This window comes from Pteropus alecto, unplaced genomic scaffold (genome assembly GCF_000325575.1).
Source record: "Pteropus alecto unplaced genomic scaffold, ASM32557v1 scaffold177, whole genome shotgun sequence".
NCBI classification, from domain to species: Eukaryota; Metazoa; Chordata; class Mammalia; order Chiroptera; family Pteropodidae; genus Pteropus; species Pteropus alecto.
Window position 1 is genome coordinate 11,779,794 of NW_006442207.1, and position 21,138 is coordinate 11,800,931.

The following is a 21,138-nucleotide window of genomic DNA, read 5'->3' on the forward strand; positions in this document are numbered from 1 at the left end:
TGGGCAGGACCAGGTACATTTGTTATGGGGCCTCTTGTTCATAAATTATTAGGGTTCAAATGGTGGACAGGAGAGCACTAAACCAAGTGAAGGTGGGACCCTGTGCGACTGCCCAGGTCACACCGTCTGGAGCAAGTCCTGCCTTGGAGGCTGTGAGTGTCGGAGGCAAGCCAGGACCTGGAGTTTCTGCTGGAGCAGCGTTAACCCCTTACCCCTCCAGTCAAAGGTCATGGTTTTTTCATGCTATACATATTTATGAGAAGCTGGAGGCTGCTGCTCACCCTGAAGCAAGCTGCATAGTAGTGCCCCCTGTGAGTAGCAGCGTGCACAGCTTACAGCTGTACCCGTCTAGACGTCCACCTATGTGACTTCTGATTGGCAGTCACGTTCAAACTATCGCTTGCTTTCTGTCTTAGCCATCTTAATCCATGCCATGCTTTTTCCAGATGGCATTCATATCACTTCGTACCTCAGTTTCTGCTGCTCTGAACGCGATGACCTATTTCAAGCCCCCTGAAGTGCATACATCTTCTTGGTAAAGGAATCACTTCTTTGCGAAGGACTGTTAGCTGTAAAGGGCCGTTGTAAAGATTTGAGCTACTGTGCCTGCAATAGGGACGTGCTCTACTCATCCCCCCTCCCCCTTTTTTTTAAGTTATGTAACAGGGCTAGCAGCTGTCAGTCCCTAATTAGTTGATGGCCTGAAAGTGATGGCTGAGTTTCCTGGTGGCCTAGTCGAAAAGGGAAGGAAACACGTGGAGTCTGTAGGAAACCTAAGAAATCTCGCCCTGTGCAGAGTTAAGTTGGGCCAAAGGAGACAGAAGACTAGAATACGGCAGATAGTTAGAAGCCAGCTTGAGGCTGCAGGGAGGTAGAAACAATAGAATTCGCAGAGTCGGAGAGGTCTGGCGAGCTCAAGTCCGCCGCAGATGTCGTCGAAGAATGGAAGGGCGTGGAGAAGACGGGTGGGGGGCGTTCATTCCATGCGGGGCCCCTGGCAGGGTCCCCACTCCTCCGCCCCTCCCTGGAGCCCAGGGCGGGGGCTGTGTAAGCCGATAAGGCGGGTGACCCTGCCCTGGTCCCGGGAGCCCTTGTTCTGCTTTCATTCTCTGAGGAGCGTGTGCTGTTGGCTGCCTCCACTCCCGTCTCTCCCACCTGGGCTCGCAGCCCACTCCGGATTTATTAGTTTGGATGGGTGGAACTTGCTTTGCATCAGGGAAGGAAAGATTCCTGGAAACATGGTTTGAGACTAGATTTGGGTAAATTGAACCCAATTCTCACTGCTTTGGAGTTAACTCAAGGCTAAAAGAAACCTTATTACAAACCAATGCGAGTCCTCTTCCTAACTTAGTTCTACGCGCGTGTTTTTTATGCGGTGCTTGGCTACGTGTGTGTTTAGGGGGAGCTTCCTTAAAGTTGGGGGCACCTGTGGTATTGTTCTTCGATTTCTCATAAGCACCTGGACCTGACAAGAATCAGGTTCAGCATCTGTCCTCAGGTCACTGTATTTGGCCAGGACCTGTAGGCACCTGTTTTCCTCTGGGCCTACATTCTTGCTGGTCTTGCAAGCCAGGAGGAATGGCTGTGGCTGCAGGACATAACTTCTGGGGGATGGCCAAGGAAGGGACCCTGTCTCCAGGCCTCCTACCGCCCAGGGAAACACTCTGTTCCTCTCATCCACTCCCCTTCTGTGTCCCCCTTCAAAACCTCTCACAGGCATTAGGCCATTTCACTCTTAAAATACCCCACAAAGAAGACAAGATAGGTATTTTTATCCCCATTTTACAGAAGGAAAAGAGGCTTAGAGATTTGCTAAATGCCCAGAATCTGAGCTAAAAGGCTGAGTAAGCACAAGAACCAAGATTTAAAAAAAAAAAATTCTTACTCCAGTGTTCTGCCCTCTGTGCCTCCTGAATTATTTGCTTTTTTGACTTGAGTTTCCATATATTGAGCATGTGTTCATGTGGTTTGCTCTGGAAAGGCGGTCTGTTTCTCCGGAAAGGTTTGTTTCGGCTATGGTGCACTTGTGTAATGGAGACGAGCAGGTTTCTGCAGGAAGAGTCTAGAACATCAAAGAAGTCCCTCGGAGATTCCACGGACCCAAATGCTTGCTCTTATAGATGTGAGCATTGAGGCCAGATTGCCCCAGGTCCCATAGCTCGTTCTCAGCAGAACCAGTCACGCGGCTTCCCAATCTGAAGCCTCTCGCTTTCCACCAAGCCCCATGACCCTGCTTTGTAGGACCCTTGGTTCTGTCACCGGAAGGGGGGAGGCAGAGACAGCAGGGAGGGCAGGAAGCAGTTGGTTTGCGTCAGTCACAGCTGCTCATTTGGCAGCGCCTTCCTCTCGCTCCTTCACCCCGTCTCTCGGTCTCTCCATTTTCCCAGCCCTGAGCCAGCACCCTTGTCTGCCTCCTGGCCAGAGGGCCGGGGTTTGTGAGCCAGGGGCTCCCCTCTGTTCATTGTAATGAGGCCGAGGGGGGTCCTTCCCACCCTGCGAGAGGGCTTGCTTGGGTGGGCTGGGGAGAAGGCACTCCAAAGCGGGGAAATTGGGGCGGGAACCTCAAAACTGGATTCATTCTGTGGATCCAGGGGACTGGGAAATAAATCATGTTTTAAAAAGACTTTCTTTTAAAAAGACAGGCTCACTTCTGGTACGTTTCCTATTTTCCTTTGGAGAGAGGGGAAGGCCTGTTTCAGGGGGATGAAGGAGGCGGGCATGAGCTCAGGCTGTGCTACACCTCGTAGGGGCTCAGTTTCCAGAGGCCGAGGAATCCTCTCCTGTCCATTCCCCCTGGCTGTCCAAATGCCAAAACCCCAAGGGCCTGGAAGGGTATCAGACCCTTCGAGATGATTCTTGAAGACAATCATTCTAGCAGCCAGGACCTTGTGAGCATTTAGTCTGGGTGAGCTGAGGGTCCAAACTTCTCTCTCCTAGGCTTTTGGCGTACCTCCTCTCTGACAGCCCTTATCTTCTAGCGTAGGGGTTGACAAACTACTGCCCACAGGCCATCCCCAGTCCACCAGGTGGTTTTGTAAATAAAGTTTTATTGACACACTGCCCACTCACAAGGTTGAGTAGTCTTGACAGAGATCATGTGACTCGCAAACTCTTAAATATTGACTGTCTAGCCCTTTTTAGAAAAGATTTGTCGACTCCTGTCCTAGCAGAGCGAAGATTTCTCCAGGCCTAAGCCAAATAATTTCCCTCAGCTCACTGAAAGGGGTTAGTATTTTCTAAATGGTTTCCTTCTGAAGAACCCAAAGGAAACCAAAAAGGAAGGTGTGTAAGGTAACAAAGCCAACAGAGATGGAGAGAGATGTGGCTAACCTCTTAGCTGGGTCAGTACAGGGCTGCATGGGCCTGATGGGGCTGGGTTAGGCCTGGCACAGCCTTGCTGCGGGGCAGCCCACTCGCCAATATCTGGGGTACAGCAGCAGGAAGTTATAACCCCAGCACGGTGTGGTACCAGGCGATGAAGCCCCACATTCTGAACTCAGACCCACTTTAAAGCCCAACCCAGTTTAAAGCCTCAAAGGGCCTCACTGCATCTATGTTGTCTTGGCCCTGCTAGGGTGTGAGCATAGCTCCTCCTGTCCAAGGAGGCTTCTAGCTGCCATGCCCGGTGAGAGGCTCTGGCCACAGAATGTTTGCCTCTGGATGCAGTCTCCCGGAGGCCCTCTACCCGCAATTCCACCTGACCTGTGCCTGGGGGTCTCTATGAGGAGGCATCTCTGATAGGTGCCAGCATTTTCTTGGTGCATCCAATGTGAGCACCGTCTGGTCTTCATCTTTGCAGCTCCAGCAGTGTGATTTTTCTGGTGCCTCAGAGCTGATTGAACCACACTCATGGGCGATATCGCCGATGGCGGCTAACAGTCCTTGAGCACTGACCGTATACTAGGCACTGTGCAGAGTACTTATTGCATATTTACCTCGTTTAATCCTCACAGCAACCTAGAAGGTAAATATATCATTTCATCTGGATTTTTACAAGTGAGGAAACAGATTTGGAGAGGTCAAGTAACTTCCTCAAAGAGGCAGAGCCTGGATTTGAATCCAGACAGTCAGACTCCAGAGGCCTCGCTAAGTCTCTCCATTGGAGCCCCACTCTGTTGGTTTACAGTGAGAACTGGAAGGCCCAGGCTGCAAATTGGAAGGTGGCTTGCTGAGCGAGGGAGAATTAGGTGCTTTAAATGGTGAATGGCATCAAACTGATCACCTAAAGTCTGCATCCCCACGAGACACAGAGACCGTATTAGCTGTGTGACCTCGGGCAAGTACTTAACCTCTCTGGTTCATTTTCCTCATCTGCAGAATGGAGGGAATACCTTATCGTAGGTTCATTGTGAAAAACAACAATGTCAATATGTGATACGCGCATGTTCAGCACAATGCTTGGCGTACCATAAATCCTGTATAAATGTTTGCTGCTGTTACAATCGTGATTACTCTCTGTCCCTGGGTCAGGCAGCAATCCCGGCCAGCCCTGGGTGGGCAGTCCAAGGGTTTGCCTCTCAGACCTGTATCTCAAGTTTCCTCCTCATTGCCCCCACTGCAGCCCCACTGTACGCTCCTTTGGAGGTGATGAGCTATTCAGTAGAAAAGCCCCAGCCGGGCTGTTCCCAGACCTGGTTCCATTTCTGGCTTTGCCACTCTGTGCTTTGTGGGAACTTGGGCTGGTTACTTCCCCTCTCTGAATTCAGATTTCTTCCCTGTAAAACAGGGCAAAAAATGCATACCTACCTTAAGGAATTGTAATGGGGAGTCGACGAGCCACTAGGCACTATGGGTAGACTGTCTGTTTATTACATGTTGACCCTCTGATATTCCAGAAATGTTCACACCATTGATTCAGCTAAGAGCTTTCTGTCTCATTAAAACGTCTCACAAGCATATGTTCTTTTAGGTGTTTTAATTTCACTTCTCCCTCTGGACAGGAAAACAACTTTTAACCTCATTTCACAGATGAGGAAACTGAGGCCCAGAGCAGACATGACTTCTAAGCTTGGAATAGGGCCCTTATCTCTTCTGGTCACTAAAGGTCCCTGCCCTTCTGGGTTGGAGTTGGGGTGTGAGACTCTCTAATATGAGGCTTCCTTCCATTCTGCCAGGGCCTATCTTCCTCAGAGGGTGGGGCGGGGACAAGGACTGGACAAGACCTCAGGGCCCAGCAATGTGGTGCTCCAAGCCCAGAGACCGGCCTCGGGTTCTCCAACCCTGACATATGAAGTTCCAGGTTCAGGCTGCTGAGCCTGCTGGCCTGGTGAGGCTCAGTCCTTGGAGACACCCAGACCCATGGGCCAGCCACCCACATGGCTAGAGAGAAAGGTCCAGGCTGCCTTCTCCAGGGCAGTAATAATCCATGGGCCCCGTTCCAGGCAAGGATTGTGTGGGCTTCTCTGTGCTCCAGAGGATGCCTGCGTTTCGGCAGACACCTCATTATCCTTGTCCCAGCCGGCCGTGTCCCAGCGCCTCTGTAATCAGTCCGGCCCACGCCCAGCAGACAGCCCAGGGCCAGGAAATCACTCCCCTCCCCTCCCCCGCCTTCCGCCAGCAGCCCGAAGCGGGGCCTGCGGCCACTCGCCCCGTGGACCTCCTGCCTGCCTAACGGTTCTCTCTCCTCCGATTCTCCTTTCCTGCTGCTCCTTGCTCTCGGGGACTCGGAAGTGTGGCTCTCCAGCTGGGCTGAGTCTCCCAAAAAGGACGTGACAGGTACTACCCAGTGTGCATGTGAGTGCATGTGTGTGAACATGTGTGTCCCAGGCATCTGTGCGTGGGAGTCGGTGCTGCCGGCTGCTTGCCGCATGCCTCCCTGAGATGCATCGCAGCCCTTTGTCGGCACGTCAGGCATCTTCCCTGCCTTCTCTTGCCCCTCTACTGGCTGTACTCTGCCTGCCTTTTGACCCTTTTTAGGTCTCAGGTCCAGCCTTGAAGCCCTCTACGAGGTAATGACGCCATAGCTCAGTAAGCAAATGTACTCTGGACCTAGAGGATGTGGGTGTGAATCCCAGCTCTGCCCCGTCCTGGCTGTGCTGCCTTGGCATGGTTCTGTAACCACCCGACGTGGATGCGTGCGTGCTGTTACCTCACAGGGAGCCTAGCACACCGAAAGTGTGTCCTGGCTGTGCTGCCTTGGCATGGTTCCCGACGTGGATGCGTGCATGCTCTGTTACCTCACAGGGAGCCTAGCACACCGAAAGTGTATCCCTACCATCAACTTCAACATTAACTCGATTGGCCATGCCAGCCAGGATTATTAATCTCACTCTAGGCAGTTAACTTGAGGCAGAGAACAGAAGCCTGGTTTCCAGTGATCCTCATTGGGGAGCTGCAGCAGGGGACAGGAAGTCCTGTGACTGTGACAGAAATCACAGGCCCCTGTGCCCAAGGATGCGGAGCTTGGCGCTGCCTCTGGACTGAGGAGGCTTCCCAGGCTTTGGGTTGCCTGGCCCAGGATGGCCTTCAGAGACTTAGGCCTATGCCCTTTGTCTGGACAGAGCTGGGTCAGGGGCCTGCCTTTAGTCTTTGGTCTTACTGGACCGTTATAGAAAACCTGGACAGCAGAGCTCTCAGTTGCTAAAGGGGGAAGGTGGCAGGCAGAGGGATGGGATTTCCAGAAGGCTTTTATAGGAGGCCCTCCATTTCTGAGAGTGCTACCTGACCTGCCCGCCTCCCCACCCAAACCTGAGAGCAGAGGTTCAGGCTTGGGGGACAAGGCAGAAGGGTCGGAGGTCAGAGCTTGAGGCCAGCCCCAGGGGTCAGAGCTTGAGGCTCAGCTCTGAGTGGGCAGGGAGTGGGAGGTGAACATCCTGAGATGGGGGGCCAGAGGAGAAGGCAGCAGACAGGAGGACCCCTTGCCTGTCCCAAGTCCCCTTGCAATCATCCTTCTGGTGTTGCCTGTGACAAGGGCCTGGGCCTGAGCTAATAATTGGGCTCCTGTCCCTTTTTCCTCTCTTCATGAGCCAGTGAGCCAGAGCCCACTTGGCCCACGACAATACATTTTATTCTCCAAACGTATAGCCTGGCCGCCCAAGGGCCTATGGAGAAGCCGGCAGACTGAGTCCAGCCTGGGAAGAACCAGTTGTGAGGGACTGGAGGAACTTTAGTGGGATGCTCAGGGTTGTGGGGGTGGGGGGCGGTCATAGAGAGTGTGGGGACCCTGGGGCAGGGGCCACCACAGTCTTGGCTTCTCAGGATGAGCCTAACTGTTTGGAGGAAGAGGCTGAGGGGAGGCAGTGGTGGGCGGGACTTGGGGTTTGGGCTGTTTTAGGTGAGTCTGCAGGTCTCTCTGGGCCTTGGCTTCCCATGTGGGATGTAGGAGAGTTAGATGAGGCAGGAGACTCAGAGGTAAGGGCTGATGCCCGGGTCTTCGTAGATGAGGGTCTTTGGGATGCTTGGCCTAGTATGGCCCCTAGAGTGGCCCTGGGGACTCTGATCTGGCTCTCCAGCTGGCAAGTGCCTACTGCCTATTAGGAAGGGGGATCTGAGAGGGAAATGCTGCAGGGACACGGCCTCGGCCACCCCTCTCCTGGCGCTTGTGACCCTTGCCCTGAGCTGCCTGCTGGTTCTGAGGCTGCAGAGGAACCCGAACCCCTTCCGTTCCTCCCCAAATCTCCCACTCCTTACCATGCTTGGAACAACTCTGTGAGGTAGTACTGTTACTGTTCCTGTTTACAGACGGGGAAGCTAAAGCTCCAAGAGGTTAAGTGGCCTCCCAAGGGTCACAGAGCTGGTAAGGACAACGCAGGACTGGACTTCCGATCCTCAGACTCCAGTTTTATGCTTTTCCAGTTATTGCGTCCAGTGCCGTGTCCTATGGCACCAGTCCTGGGCCATCTACTCTCGCCAAGGCAACTGTTGTCTAAAGCACATGGTCTGGTTGGGGAACAGTGCCCAACAAAGACTCCAGAACAGGACAGGACAGGACAGGAGCAAGTGCTCCAGCGGGAGTGATCGGGCAACTCATGGAGGGCAGAGATGCCTGGGGAGAACTGGGGTTGGCAGAAAGGAAGGCACTCCGGGCAGGGGGAACAGCTAAAGCAAAGGCTTGGAAGGAAGAACCTGCATAGAACAGTGTGGCTGACACAGAGGGGGTGCTCGAGACATATGTGTTGAATGATGAATGTTGCCTGGAACGGGGCGGTGGGGTGGGGGGGGTGGGGTGTCATACAACTTGGGGAACTCAGAGATTGAATTCGGCCTTTATTCTATAGGCCACCGGGACCCACTAAAGGTGTTGAATGAAGCAGGGGACTGGCTTGGCAAAAGCCTCATTTAGAAGTTTAAGTTGGCAGCCATGATCTGGCAGGAGCCAGGGGTCCTTCCAGGTGGTAGTTGGAGGAGTGCAGGTGTGAGACAAGGGTGGGGCAGGGCCCCAAGGAGCTGCCAAAGCCCTAGCAGACCCAGCCAGGGGCTCTGAGTAAGGCACAAGGGCCCTTCACTGGATGAGACTCTTACAAGCCCCCTTCCAACCTGGGAGGGGCTCTCTTCTATAAAAGGGTCCAATTCTCCATGCCGCTGCCAAACCCTTCCCAGCTGAAGACAGGAGTCTCCCTCTACTGCCCCTCCTCCTTCCTTCAGCCCCCGATTTTCCAGGCCTTGGCTGGGAGGGGGTCCAGAGCAGCCTCTGTGGGATGACATCACCCACCGCCCGCCTGCCGAGTAGTTTCTCATCTGGACACCTGCTCTCAGCTCACGCCCGCCCGGGCAGTCTTGGGCAGGCAACACCCTAAAAGGCCGATGCCAAGCGAGAGGCAGCAGCAAGCGAGCTGGGAGCCTGCATATGCTGGGGGAGGGAAGGGCAGCCAGGAGGATAGAGTGTCTGTCTGTGTGTTTGTCTGTCTCCTGGCCTTTGGCGTAGCCTCCAGGAAGTGCCACCAACTGTCTTCTGTGCTTTGGAATGCCTTGAGAACATTTCCTTCACTTTGCTACCTGTGCCCCAGAGTGTCAGTCTTCAGAAAGCTCAAGCCAGTTTTCCAAGGGGCTTGGGGGAGGAGCATGTGGATTTTTCCCCTCTTTGAAATCTTGCCTCAGATTTCCTTGGCTGAGATTAAAATGGGCCGATGTCTCTCCATTCCCCGGCACCCGCTCTTGTCCTCCCTGGCGGCCTCTGGTCACAGGCCCATTGCGCCTTGCCCCTCTGTGCCTCTGTTTCCCCGTCTCCCCTTTCTCCCTTCCACAGTTTAGTTGTCTAGTTTTCCCATATTTCAGAGGTGAGGCCCTGTCTGGTTTATCCATATGGGCTCAAAACAAATCATTAAGTCACTCTGTTTACCTGTCTGCCTTTCCGTTCATTTCACAAACGTTTACTGAGTGCCAACCACCTAATGGGCATTGTGATCTGGTCAATAGATGTACCGAGAATCAACAAAGAAGCCACTGTCCAGTCTTTATGAAGCAGCAACCGCGTGCCAGGTGTGTAGGGACAGGATGAGGCGGGGCCCCTCTTTAGAAACCAGGGTACCAGTGGCTCTCACAGGTCAGGTACAGTGCATAAGTTCAGAGCACAAGCACCAGTGTCAGGTGAGCTTGGGATCAATCCCAGCCTTGTGACCTTAGGAGAATTGCTTACTCATGATCTTTGGTCTGCCTGCAAGTAAAATGGGGCTGTAACAGGACTTACCGCATAGGGTGGTCGTGAGGGTCAAACAAGATGGCGAGACCATGAGGTCGGCATGAGGTCGGCACTTGGCGTGGTGCTGCCCACAAGTGAGCACCAACAGGGCTCCCGGCTAACTGTCAGGGTCATCTGGCCACTGTCAGGATTCGGAAGCTCCCTAACCTGCTGCTGGGGAGCTCCCGTTTGGATCTTGAGTTTTCCTTTCCCAGAAACTGGAAAGGGAGCCCTTTTTTTGTACTGGGTGCACTTAAGAAGTGCCCTTGGCCACAGAGGCACTGACGGCTTCCCCAGGGGCCCCGTGGGAGGTAGTCCCTGTCAGCACTGCCTAGCGCTGCTGCCTCTGTCCTGCTGGCAGGGGCAGGAGCAGAAGCTGGCCGAGTCCGAGTGCTGAGCCGAGATGGCCCTGCTGCCCAGCTGTTGGTTGCATTTCTGCCTGAAATACAATCCTGGCTTTGGAGGGGCTGCTTGGGACTGTGCATGTGCATATCCATGTGGCAGGCCTCAGCTGGGACAGACCCCTTTCTGGGTCTCCAAAGGGCTGAGCTGGGGCTGCAGGGTTTATACGTCATGAGAGAAAACTGCCAGGGGCTGTGGGTTTATTTGGCCTCCACTGCCTCCTGCCCTAGGTAAGATCCTTGGCCGTGGAAAGACCTACAGATCTAAGCAGCGCTTCTCACCCCTGGCTGTACATGGGAACCGTGTGAGAGGAGGGTGTCTAAAAATTACCCCAGGCATCAGTATTCTTTAACTGATGATACCCAGGCTATTAGTGGGACCACGTTGAGGATCATCGTGCTAGAAGAACGGGATGTCTAGAACCAGAAATCAGAGGCAGTTCTGTGATGGAGAGAGATGGGCTTGAACCTAAAACAGTGAGTGATTTTGGTTCTCTCCATGGCAGCTGTGTGAGCTTGGACAAGCTTCTTGCCCGCTCTGGGCCTCTGCATTGCGCAGTTCCCCAGGCTATTAGTGGGACCACGTTGAGGATCATCGTGCTAGAAGAACGGGATGTCTAGAACCAGAAATCAGAGGCAGTTCTGTGATGGAGAGAGATGGGCTTGAACCTAAAACAGTGAGTGATTTTGGTTCTCTCCATGGCAGCTGTGTGAGCTTGGACAAGCCTCTTGCCCGCTCTGGGCCTCTGCATTGCCTTTTGTAAAATGGGAAGGTAAGAAGGTTGTTGTGAGGATAAAATGGGACAGGGTGCGTGCCAGTCACAGGACATTTGCCAAGTTAGACTCGGACATATAGGGAAAGTAGCTGCAGGCTAAAGCATCAGGGGGGCCGTGTGGCGCCTGGGGACCCTGTCTCAGCCATTTCTATAGCCAGACAAGGGGTGCGAAGCCCCCAGCCTTCCAGGAGGTTGGCAGATGTGTAGAGTGGTAGACGCATAGTTTGATAAGTGTACTGGAAATTCCCTTTGGGCTGGGGGCAAGTCGAGAAGGCCTCCGATAGGAGGTGACCAGCGGGTCTCTGGTGTGTGGATCCTTTCAGCTCCTAGCAGGGCATGTATTATCTTGGGTGTTCTGTTCCCACCTCCACCCTAGTGCTGGTGATTGTCAGTGGTGAAACGCAGACAGGTTTAAGCAGTATGTAAAGGCCACACAGCCAGCACACTGAGATGGGCACCCAGCCTGTCCACCCAGATTTCCAGCCTAGCGCTTGCTTAACGAACATTGCACTGGTCCAGCGGCTGAGGAGGGCAGAGAAGTCGCTTGCTCCTGGGAGCCTGCCCTCCTGCGCATCCCACCTTTGGACCCCTGAAGCTCCGCGAAGTTACCAGGAGAGGGAGGCTGGAGGCTCCTGGGAGCCCGACCACACACCGCAGCACTTAAAAGCAAAGGGAGACTGAGTCAGTCTCCGTGTGGCCAGTGGGCAGCAGCCAGGACAGGCCAGGGCCCCCTCAGGAAGCGATGATGCTACAGTGAGCCTGAGGCTGGCGGTGTGCGCCTGGCCCTCGGGCTCCGTGGCAGCACCCTGGTGAGCCCAAGGGGCAGGCACTGAGCCGAACTTGAGGAAAAGTTGGCGGGGGGTGGGCTGGGCTGGCCTGCCGCTGGCGCTGGGACTTTCTTCTTGGGTTTCAAGTAAACAGTCTCGGCCCTCCTCCCCTTCCCCTGCCTCCACCCCCGGCTCCTCATTCGATGGGTCTCATGTGTTTCTATTTAAGGGTTGCGAGTAAACCCCAGTGATTGGCGGCCTCAAACCCTCTTGACTTCTCGCCTGGGCCCGGGCTGTGGAGACCTTCTCTCTGGCTCTCTCCTCTCCCTCCCGAGGGGAGGACTGCTGACTCCCTCTCTCTCTGGGTTTACAGAGGTTGGGGGAGAGGCAGGGGCCCTCCCCCTTGCCTTGCTTTTCTCTCTCTCTCCTCCACTCTGGCCTCAGCCCTCATGGGCCGCCCACCCGCCCGCCTGCGGCCCTCCCCTCACGCCCCTGCCGCTGAAGGGTCTGAAGAGACCACGTCCGCCCCAGGCCTCTCCTTTGCCTCCCTCGTGCTGAGCTGTGACTAACTCATCACAGCAACAGGCTTTTCCTCTGAGTTTGCTTGGCCTCCATCTCTGTCTCTGTCTGTCCTTCTCCTCCCTCCACCCCACCCCTCTCTGTCCCCTGGCTCCCCATGTCCCCCGGCCCCCGCGGTGCAGCGGGCCGGTGGGGGCCTTGCTATATGGCCTGTCCTTGGGGCCTAGCGAGCTGCGAACCCTGGCTGCAGGCAGCCCCTTGGAGCGGCGCTGGCGACAGAGCAGCCTCCCCCGAGGCCGATGGACAGGGGGCGCCCCGGCCGCGGGGCCATGGCTGGCCGCTGGCTCACCGCGTGCTTTCTGCCTTCGCCAGGTGCCGACACCAGCGCCGAGCCCATGATCCTGGAACAGTATGTGGTGGTGTCCAACTATAAGAAGCAGGAGAACTCGGAGCTGAGCCTCCAGGCCGGGGAGGTGGTGGATGTCATCGAGAAGAACGAAAGCGGTGAGTGCCCCGGCCAGCCACTCCGGGTTCCAGCCTGGCTCCTTGGACTGGATGGCTGGTTTTTGTTCCCTTCCTCCTCCCCCACCTCTGCAGCTATACGTTATTTCCATCTGGCGGGGAGAAGGCTGAGGAGGCTGAAGTTTCCCCTGTTGGTTTGGGCTGCAGGCCAGCAGTTTGCCTGGTGGTGGAAGAATGTCTCCACCGCTCGGGGTGATTAACCAGCTTGTGTTAATGCAAGGCCATGGTGGCAGCGTGCGTATAACCGTGCAGCCCATGCTCAGGGTCCTCATGCCCTCTGAGGCCCAGGCGGAAGGTGACTCCCAGCTCAGGGGCACCCTACAGCAGCTTCCTCTGTTGGTCCGTGTTCCGAGCCAGGATCCAGGCAGGGGTGGGAGAACCCGGGTAGCTGGTGGGGAAGGCAGGCCATGACATCGCCGTGGGGTCCAGGGTCCTCAGGCCCCTGGCAGGTTGTCTGAGGAAAGGCCAGGCCTGTACGGGTTGACTAGTATCTAGGCAGTGAACTGACTGCCCCCTGCCGAGCTGAAGACTGCCAGGACCTGGGAAGAGGGCCAGACAGGGGGAGGAAGCCAGGTCCTAGGGCCAGGGAGGGTCCTGTAGCAGCCGCCCTCTCATTGGGAGCTGAGGTTTTGTCTTGTCTGGGGCCGTCCATGGGGCTGCTGGTTCCAGGGTTCTCGCCAAGTGAGCCCAAGTGCCTCGGTGCCCTTGGCAGCGGGAGTCTTTGCAGGTGGAAAGAGGAGGGCAGTCCAAGGTTCAGGCCTCTGGCCCAGGACATGGATCAGCAGTTTGCCCAGGGCCTGCTGGGCTTGAGGTGGTTTTGAATAGAGGGTGTTGTGTTTTGGTTTCAGTTTTGAGGGAAGGCCTATGCACAGGAGCCTCTCTGCACTGCATTTGGAGGACACTCCCAGAGGGGAGGGGCCTGTTCTCCTTTTCCTGTCCCATTCATTTCCCTTCCAATATTTCAGGCCCGGAAAGGAAGGCATACCAAAGGATGATTGTGCCCATTCTGTAGATAGAGTAACTGATACACAGATAATTTGAAGGAAAGTGGGTCATCTGAGGTCAAAAGCGGAACAGAACAAGGATGTTCCTGGGTGCCCGCAGGCAGCAAGCAGCTGTAGGAATGCTAAAGAAATCCCAGCAGGCCTCCTGGAGGAGGTGACCCTAGGCTGTGATGCCAACACAGGCCTGACTCATGGCCCTCCTGGGTCTGGAGTCTTTCCCTTCTCAGAGAGGTCAGGCTTTGCCTTTGAGTGGAGTAACCATCAAGGTAGATGGCAGCAGTAGTCACCCCAGCAGAGCCATGTCCCTAGCATAAGGCCTGGGCCCTTCACCCCAGGTGCCCACATGAGTTTCCTTCCAGCCTTTGTCCCAATGCCAGCCCTACCTCCCTGCCCCCCAGGGAAGCTGCATTGTCACAGGAGCCTGACCCTGGAAACCCTAAGCACTCAAAGGAGGGGATCTCCAGTGGTAGAACTGGAGACACCAGCTGAAGAAGATGTTTGTTTTGGAGCTCACTCCAAAGGAAGGCAGGCCTGCTTCTGCGTATAAGGTCAGGTCTGCTCAGAAGTAGAGTACTGGCTTAGGGACCCTCCTGCCACCTCACTGCCTATGTCACCAGCACAGCTTTGTAACCCTGGAGTAGCAGGAAGAGTGAGTACCAGCCCCTGGCCAGGATGTCTCAGGAAGAGACTTCACACAAAAAGAAGTCAGCCTACTATGTATGACTCCCTGATTCCCAAGGGCATGTGTGTCCTCTGCCTTCCCATCCCATATCCAGGACCCTGGGGACACGTGGAGTCCTGCCTAGGAGTGGAGGAGGAGGAACCTTGATAAAATGAGGGTTCTGTGTTAGGCCTGGAAAAGGTGTAGAGGCACCTCCTCTTCTGAGGAGTCCTTAATGGCTATTTGACGGGGCTTAGGCAGCCTGACTCCCCAGAGCAGCCTACTCTGGCACACAGACTCTCTGAGGGAGCCGCTATCCCTGGAAACAGGATTTTGCCTACCACCTGCTGGCTGGGTGGCTTCAAGTCCCTTAATCCCTCTTGGCCTCAGTTATCCTTTCTGTAAAATAAAGATAATCTGGTGGCCCCTTGGAAGCAGGGCCTGGAACAGATGACCTCCCTGAGTCCTTTCCCAGGTCCGAACTCCGTGGCTGGGAGATTCCATAGGTCCCTGGGTGTCATGTTCGGAGAGCCACCCTGGTCTGGGCTTTTCCACTTCTCTGAGAGTTTTGTACCTTTACTCTTGGTGGAGACAGCTGCACAGCAGCAGATGTTTATACAGGGACCTTGCACTGCTGTGTTCACTGTGCAAAGCCACACTATTTGTTGCCAGCAAAATCTAGGAGGCTAGGGGTGTACGACCAGTTTAACCAGAGAAACTAAATGGGCGGAGGGGAGAAAGGATGAGGGCCAAACTGCAGATGCTTGGGTGGGTGGTTTCCCAGTTCTAGGAAGCTGGATGTCTGATGGTGGGGGAGGAGAGGTGTGTTGTGCATCCTGCAAGCTGGCCTTAGAAGGACTGGGGAGGCTTTTGAACTCTAGAACAAAGACTCAATTGTGATGCCTTTGACCTTTGAACCTGGTGGGTGCGTTGAGCCATTTCTACTCAAATCGTCAGGGCAGCAGTCCCAGTTTGTGCCAACCCCCTGCCCCGGGGCTTCGCCTTGCCCACTGGGAGCCAGGACTCTGCCTGTGTCCCCTTCTCGCTGGCTGGAAGTCCCTTGAGTAGAGTGTCCATAGAGGGATCCAGCCACCTCTGGCTCTGTCTGCTCATCAGAGCCCTCTGGCTGGCACCATAGCCATCAAGCGATTGGGAGGTGTGGTTGTGCCAGCGCTCTATAATCTCACAGTCTAAAGAGAGAGATGTCTGGAAGACAATTGAGAGTCAGTAAATGGTAAACACCAGGTATCGGGCCATGTACTTCACATGCATTATTTTACTGCAATCATGGAAGACTCCATGCAATAGAAGACACTAACCATTTTGTAGCTAAAGTAACAAGCTAAGGGGTTAAATCATTTCCTTAGAGTCCAACAGCAGAGATCTCTCCCCTTTACAGAGGAAATGGGGAAGGCTGAGAGTGGGCTGATCCTGGGTGGGGTCATCCCTAAACTGCTGAGGCTGCAGGTCAGGGAGAGACACAGGCTGGATGAGATGACCACAAGGCTCTCTGGAACATCATTGCAGAAGGATGCATCTGTGTCCTTCCTTCCAGCATGGTGCTCATAGGTCATGAGAATTCATGTTGTTAATTGTTCCTTTGAACTTGGGGACAAGCAACAGCCAAGGATATCTGAAGAGGATGATTTGTACTCAGCACTGAGGACAAACCTATTCCAGGGAATGTAGGTGGACAGATGTCGGACTCCCAAAGTAAGACCTGAGTGGCTTCAGGAAAAGCATTTTTGATCAAGCGAATGGGCCTGGGACCCAGCCAGGAAAGGATTCATTTTCTCCATTGATCATCAAGGACAAATCTAGCAGAGTCAACAGCTTTGTTAACTTTGCCAACCAGCAGGGCATGCAGCCACCATTGTTGTCTTGTCCTTGGAAGCTCCTCCACCCTTGACATAAACAACAATGCCTGAGAAGCTTCCTTCGTAGGACATTTTTATGCCTCAAAGACGACATTGGCTTCACCTTCCAGCAGGCATGATCTGGTCTAACTTCTGGCAAAGCGGCAATGGCAGGATCTCAGTTGCTCTGATTTCTGTATTGAGCAAAGCTGTTTCCAACTTTCTGGGATTGTTTCCTTCTTCTCAGAACTGGGGGCCAGGGGGTGACATGAGGACATGCTCATTTCCTGCCTCAGCTTTCCTTCTCTGAGTCTGTGCTTCTTTCCTGACACCAGTGTGATAATACTAGGAGTTTTTCTACTTCCTTGGAGGTGCATAGCTAGAGAATCTAAGATCGAAGAATTGTGCTGTCAAGGAATTTTGAGCTCTGCTGGTCCATGCAGATGAGAAATTGTACAGATGAGAAAACTAAACCTTAGACACAGCCACTCAGGCTTGCTCATTGTTGAAAGGATTATTGAAGATTATTAAAAGGATATTGAAAAATTTCACCAAACCCCAGGGTGGGAAATACATCCCCACCTCACAGGAACTGGGAACTGGAAACTAGAAAGTCGACACAAGCCAAAGAGAGACTCTTTTCTTGGGTCTCTCTCTTGGGTACTATGTGGATTTAAAGCCGAGCTAGGATCTTCTCCTAACTAGAGGCTAGCCTTCTGTGTCTTCCTGTTCACTCATAATAGCAGCCTATTCATCTGCTGTTGATTTGTCAGGACCACACCCTACATGACTTTTCAGTGGAGATCACTACCACCAACTGACGATGGCCTCTGGTTCTCTGAGTTCAAAATTTGGTGTTTAAATCTGATTGGTTCCTGGTTAGCCAGTGGTTCAACAGACCTTAGATCAGGTGTCCAGCCCTAGGCCAATCAGCTGTGTCCAAGAGAAGTGTGGTACAGTTTAAACATGGCTACCTAGCCAACTTCTTCAGCAGTGGCTGTTGGAAGTCAGGTTTTAAAGAAAGGAGATGTAGAAGAGGTAAGGAAACTAAAAACCTGTTGGTTGCAACCATTTTACTTGTTTTGTAGCATGTGCGTAGTGAAGAGAGCCAAGAATCAGGCATCTGAATATTGGGTTTGAGTCTGATGCTACCCTGTGTGCTTTAAGTAGGAATCACTTAATTTTTGTTTCCTCATAAGTAAAAGTAAACCATGTACTACATGGTTTTCTTTTTTTAATGAAATGTAACCATTTATTACTTGATACATATCTTTATCAGTAAGAAACTAATACGGTTTCCTCTCAGAGTTGTGCTTCATGATGATTTTGTGTTGTCACAGATAATGCGTTCTTCAGCAACATATTTTGTGAGTTGGAATCTTCTTTACATTGGGGATATATCTATTTTGTTACTTAGATGTTTCTTCATGAACATTGTTATAACGAGTTCTACATGGACTTTTTATAAGGGAGAAATATACTATATAAAGTATTCATTCATTTATTTCACAATTCTAAAATGCCACCTTTGTCCCAGGCCCTGTGCTGATTGGGTACAGAACCACAAGGTTCCTACCTTTATGGCACTTAGACTGTAATTGATGTGAGCATTCTGGGTACTTAAGAGGTGGTCTGTAATGTGAGGCTGAGACAGTTTTGTACACTTTCCATTGTCTTAAGTAGACTTCTGTATATCTTCTATGTCTTTTGCTTAGTTTATAAGCTTACTAAGGAATTACCTGTTTACTAATTCAGACTGTCAAGCTACCTCCAAAAAGAGATGTCCCAAAGATAGGATATGCTGTTTCTAGAAAGGCAGGTTTATTGCAATCTGCATTGCAGGTAAGTGAACTAACACTTTTAACTCTGCAACAGCCTTTCAAAAGTTTGGTCCCAGTGAGTGAGCCCCCATTTGGATGTGGTGACTGGCCCCAGTGAGAGCCTGTCCAGTCATCAGAAGGCATTGGTCTCTGACAGCATTTCTCTAAGTGCAGCTTGTACCTGTGTCTGCTATATCAGCCTAATGAGCAATTCCAAAGTCCATGCTGGCCCAAGACTGTTTCTGGTGTTTAGTTGTTATCTACTTCATGGAGCTGGCTAGGTGGAAAGGGCCATAGAGTATAAATCCAGGAGCAGAAGTGGGAATTTGAATTCAGCCTTGGGACCCTCGGCCCAACTTTATTCACCCAGGATAGATATTGTAGAATGAGATTGCAGGATAGCCTAGCAATTAAAAATATGGGATCCAACTTAGATAAGCCTGGTTTTAATCCTGATTTGGTACTTGTGGTGACCCGGGGAAAGTCACTTGTGTGCTCTAAGCATCAGCTTCTTTACCTGTAAAATGGGAATATTGTACCCACAATCGTAGGGTTGGTATATACTGATTCAAAAGGAACTCGGTGCTTAGTGCAGGGCCTGGCACACTGTAAGGGCTCAGTAAATGATAGTCACTAGTCAGACTGCTGGACTAGGGCAGTTCTGCCACAGATTGACCTTGGGGCCCACAGCAGGCCAGTTTCCCTCTTATGGCCTCAATTTTCCTACCTGGCCAGAGAATGGATTGCTCTCAGTGGTTTCTGAGTATTCTCTTAGTCCTGGTGGTTTGTGAATTAGGTAAGACAAGCCGGGAGTTACTAAAGGGCAGTGAAGCCAGCAAACCACACTGGGGACCAAAGTCACTCGCTTGGAGCCCTTGCTTGGGCAGCTGTCCTTGCCCCCGTACATGACAGGAAAAAGAGTCGAAAAGAGAAGTTAAGTTCCCATTGGTGACCCAGGAGCAATACCCTTATGAGCAAGGCTGGGAAGACGAGAGGCCCACCCATCATGCCCTCATGCTTGCTGTTACTCAGTGGTTCTGTTGCATGGCTCAGAGCTGAAGTGCTGGGGGGTCAGAGTGGGTGGAGGAGACTAACATAGTCAGGGAAGGCTGCCTGCAGGAGTTGGAGGTATTGAGCTGGGCAGTGGAGCCAGATGGGAATTAGATAGACAGAGAAGGGTTGGAATTCCAGATCCACACGAGTGGAGTTCTAGGTAGAGGGCCGGGCTTGTTGGGGCTAAGACAGCAAGGCAGGTATATGGTTGCCTCAAGCAGGTGTATGCTGATGAAGAAGGTAGAAATGGGAGAAGTGGATGGAGAGGAAGGATGGGGCCATGGAAAGCAGGAAAGCAGGAGTGGGACCTGAGAATGGTGGTACCTGGAGCGAGTGATCCTGGCGGTGGGGAGGAAAGTAGCAGGGAAAGATATGTCTGGTGACTGGAAATTGCTCTTTCCTAATCTAGGTCTGCACAGGCTGTTGTTAGGGAGGCATCCAAGAGCTTGTTGACACTGAGCACAGCCGGCCTCATGCCTGGATCCAGCTGCCAGGCGGCTGGGTGGGGCAGTGGGCTCTGGGCACTTCCTCTGCCTCACCTCTACCTGCTCAGGTTGGGTAAATGGGACGGCCAGTCACTCTGACCTCACGTTGGCTTTGTGCACCTATCCTGTTCCAGACTCTTCCGAGTCCACTTTCCATGTACAGCTGTTTCTGAGCAAAAGGTATATCGGTGACCTTGGAATGGTCAGCTGAAGTACCAGAGTGTGATGCCAGCTGCTCATCCCGGCCTCAGCCCAAGTGCAACACCTGGCTGCCTTCCCTTTTGGAGGTCAAACAAGTTTGCACTGTGTCTGTTCACAGGCACCCTAAAAGGCCACTTTTCTGGGTTTTAACACCAGGGAACTAGTTGGACCACACACTGCCCAGACCCTGGCAAGGCCAATCTCCAGATGATCAGTCATCCCTAAACCTGTATTACAGTAGTTGATCAAGTGCTGGGCTGGGGCCCTGAAGTGACAGAGGCCTTTGAACAAAGCCCCACCCCCTCACGGCTCACACATAGCGAGAGACAATCGCCACTGAACCAGGAAAATTATTCTAGATTTTGAGAGGTGCAGTGCAGGAAATAAACAGGGTGCTATGACAGCAAATAAGCAGGGGAAGAGGGGATAGAATTTGGCTGGGAAAGTCCTTGCTGAAGAGGTGCCGTTAAAGCCGAGGACGCATGGAGCTTGGGGAACAAGGGAGCACAGAGGCCAGTTGGTCTGGGGGAGAGTGGTGGTGAGTAAGGGCAGAGAAAGAGGGCGGGCAGGTGGTCCGAGGCCACGGTATGTTGTTCTAGGTGTGACAGCCACCACGCACCAGTGAGAGTCTTGTAGTAGAGCAAATAGGTGACCTCACTCTCCTTCCCAGACATACCTTAGCCCAGGTGCCCAGAGAGCAGACAACACTGGAGACCTTCTGCCCACCCGCAACGCACATACGTAGCCTTTGTCCCCAGTAGAAGTGGCAGGTCTCACTTTATGCCTGAAGTGGAGGGCAAAGATCTCCCCATATAAGGTTCTCCCCACTCTTATATAACAGATTTCCACTCTGGAGTTGGCGCTTTCTGGGGAGTATAATTTGTTAGGACCTCAGGGAATTTGGGTTGAGAAATTGCCCCTTGTTCTGTCCCCAGATTCTCCCGCGGCCGCGTGGTATTCACCCCTCAGCAGTTAGGTTTTCGGTAATCGCCCTGGTGGTAGTGGGGTTACCCAGGGTAACCGCCCTCGCCTCTATCAGCATCTTTTCAGATTCCATAACCTCATCCTCTGGGTTTCCTGGAGTCCCTGGCCTCGTTGCAGGGGAACGGTCAGGATGACCCAGTTAACCCAGTTACCCCATGAAGCCTGGTGGGAGCCAGTATTCACTGGGGCTCCCCATCCTGGGAGCTGGACTATCGAATCGCAGCAAGTGGAGAGAAGCTTCTGGCTCGTGTAAACCTCCAGTTCACGGCTGTGTATGTTCGAAGTATGCTATATGGGGTTTTTCATTTGTTTTATTCAATTGCCTCAGTCCTAGCTCTACCTTTCCCTTCTTGGTCAGGCACTTCTCGATCTCATACAAAAATACATTTGCCTCCTCTAAGCTTTTATTGGACTGGATTGTGGGGAAGTGGCCCAGGCACCACAGGAGGTGAGAGAGAGCCAAACTCAGGGAA

The 21,138-nt window shown here is 53.0% G+C and overlaps 1 protein-coding gene across 1 annotated transcript in view; it reads left to right on the forward strand.

Annotated features, from left to right (window-relative positions):
• The window catches only part of SH3PXD2A (SH3 and PX domains 2A), a 214,242-nt gene that overhangs the window by 148,599 nt on the left and 44,505 nt on the right, over window positions 1–21,138 (forward strand). The window contains 1 exon segment of the mRNA XM_025039155.1: window positions 12,452–12,583. Within this exon segment, the coding sequence (XP_024894923.1) occupies window positions 12,452–12,583 (132 nt within the window).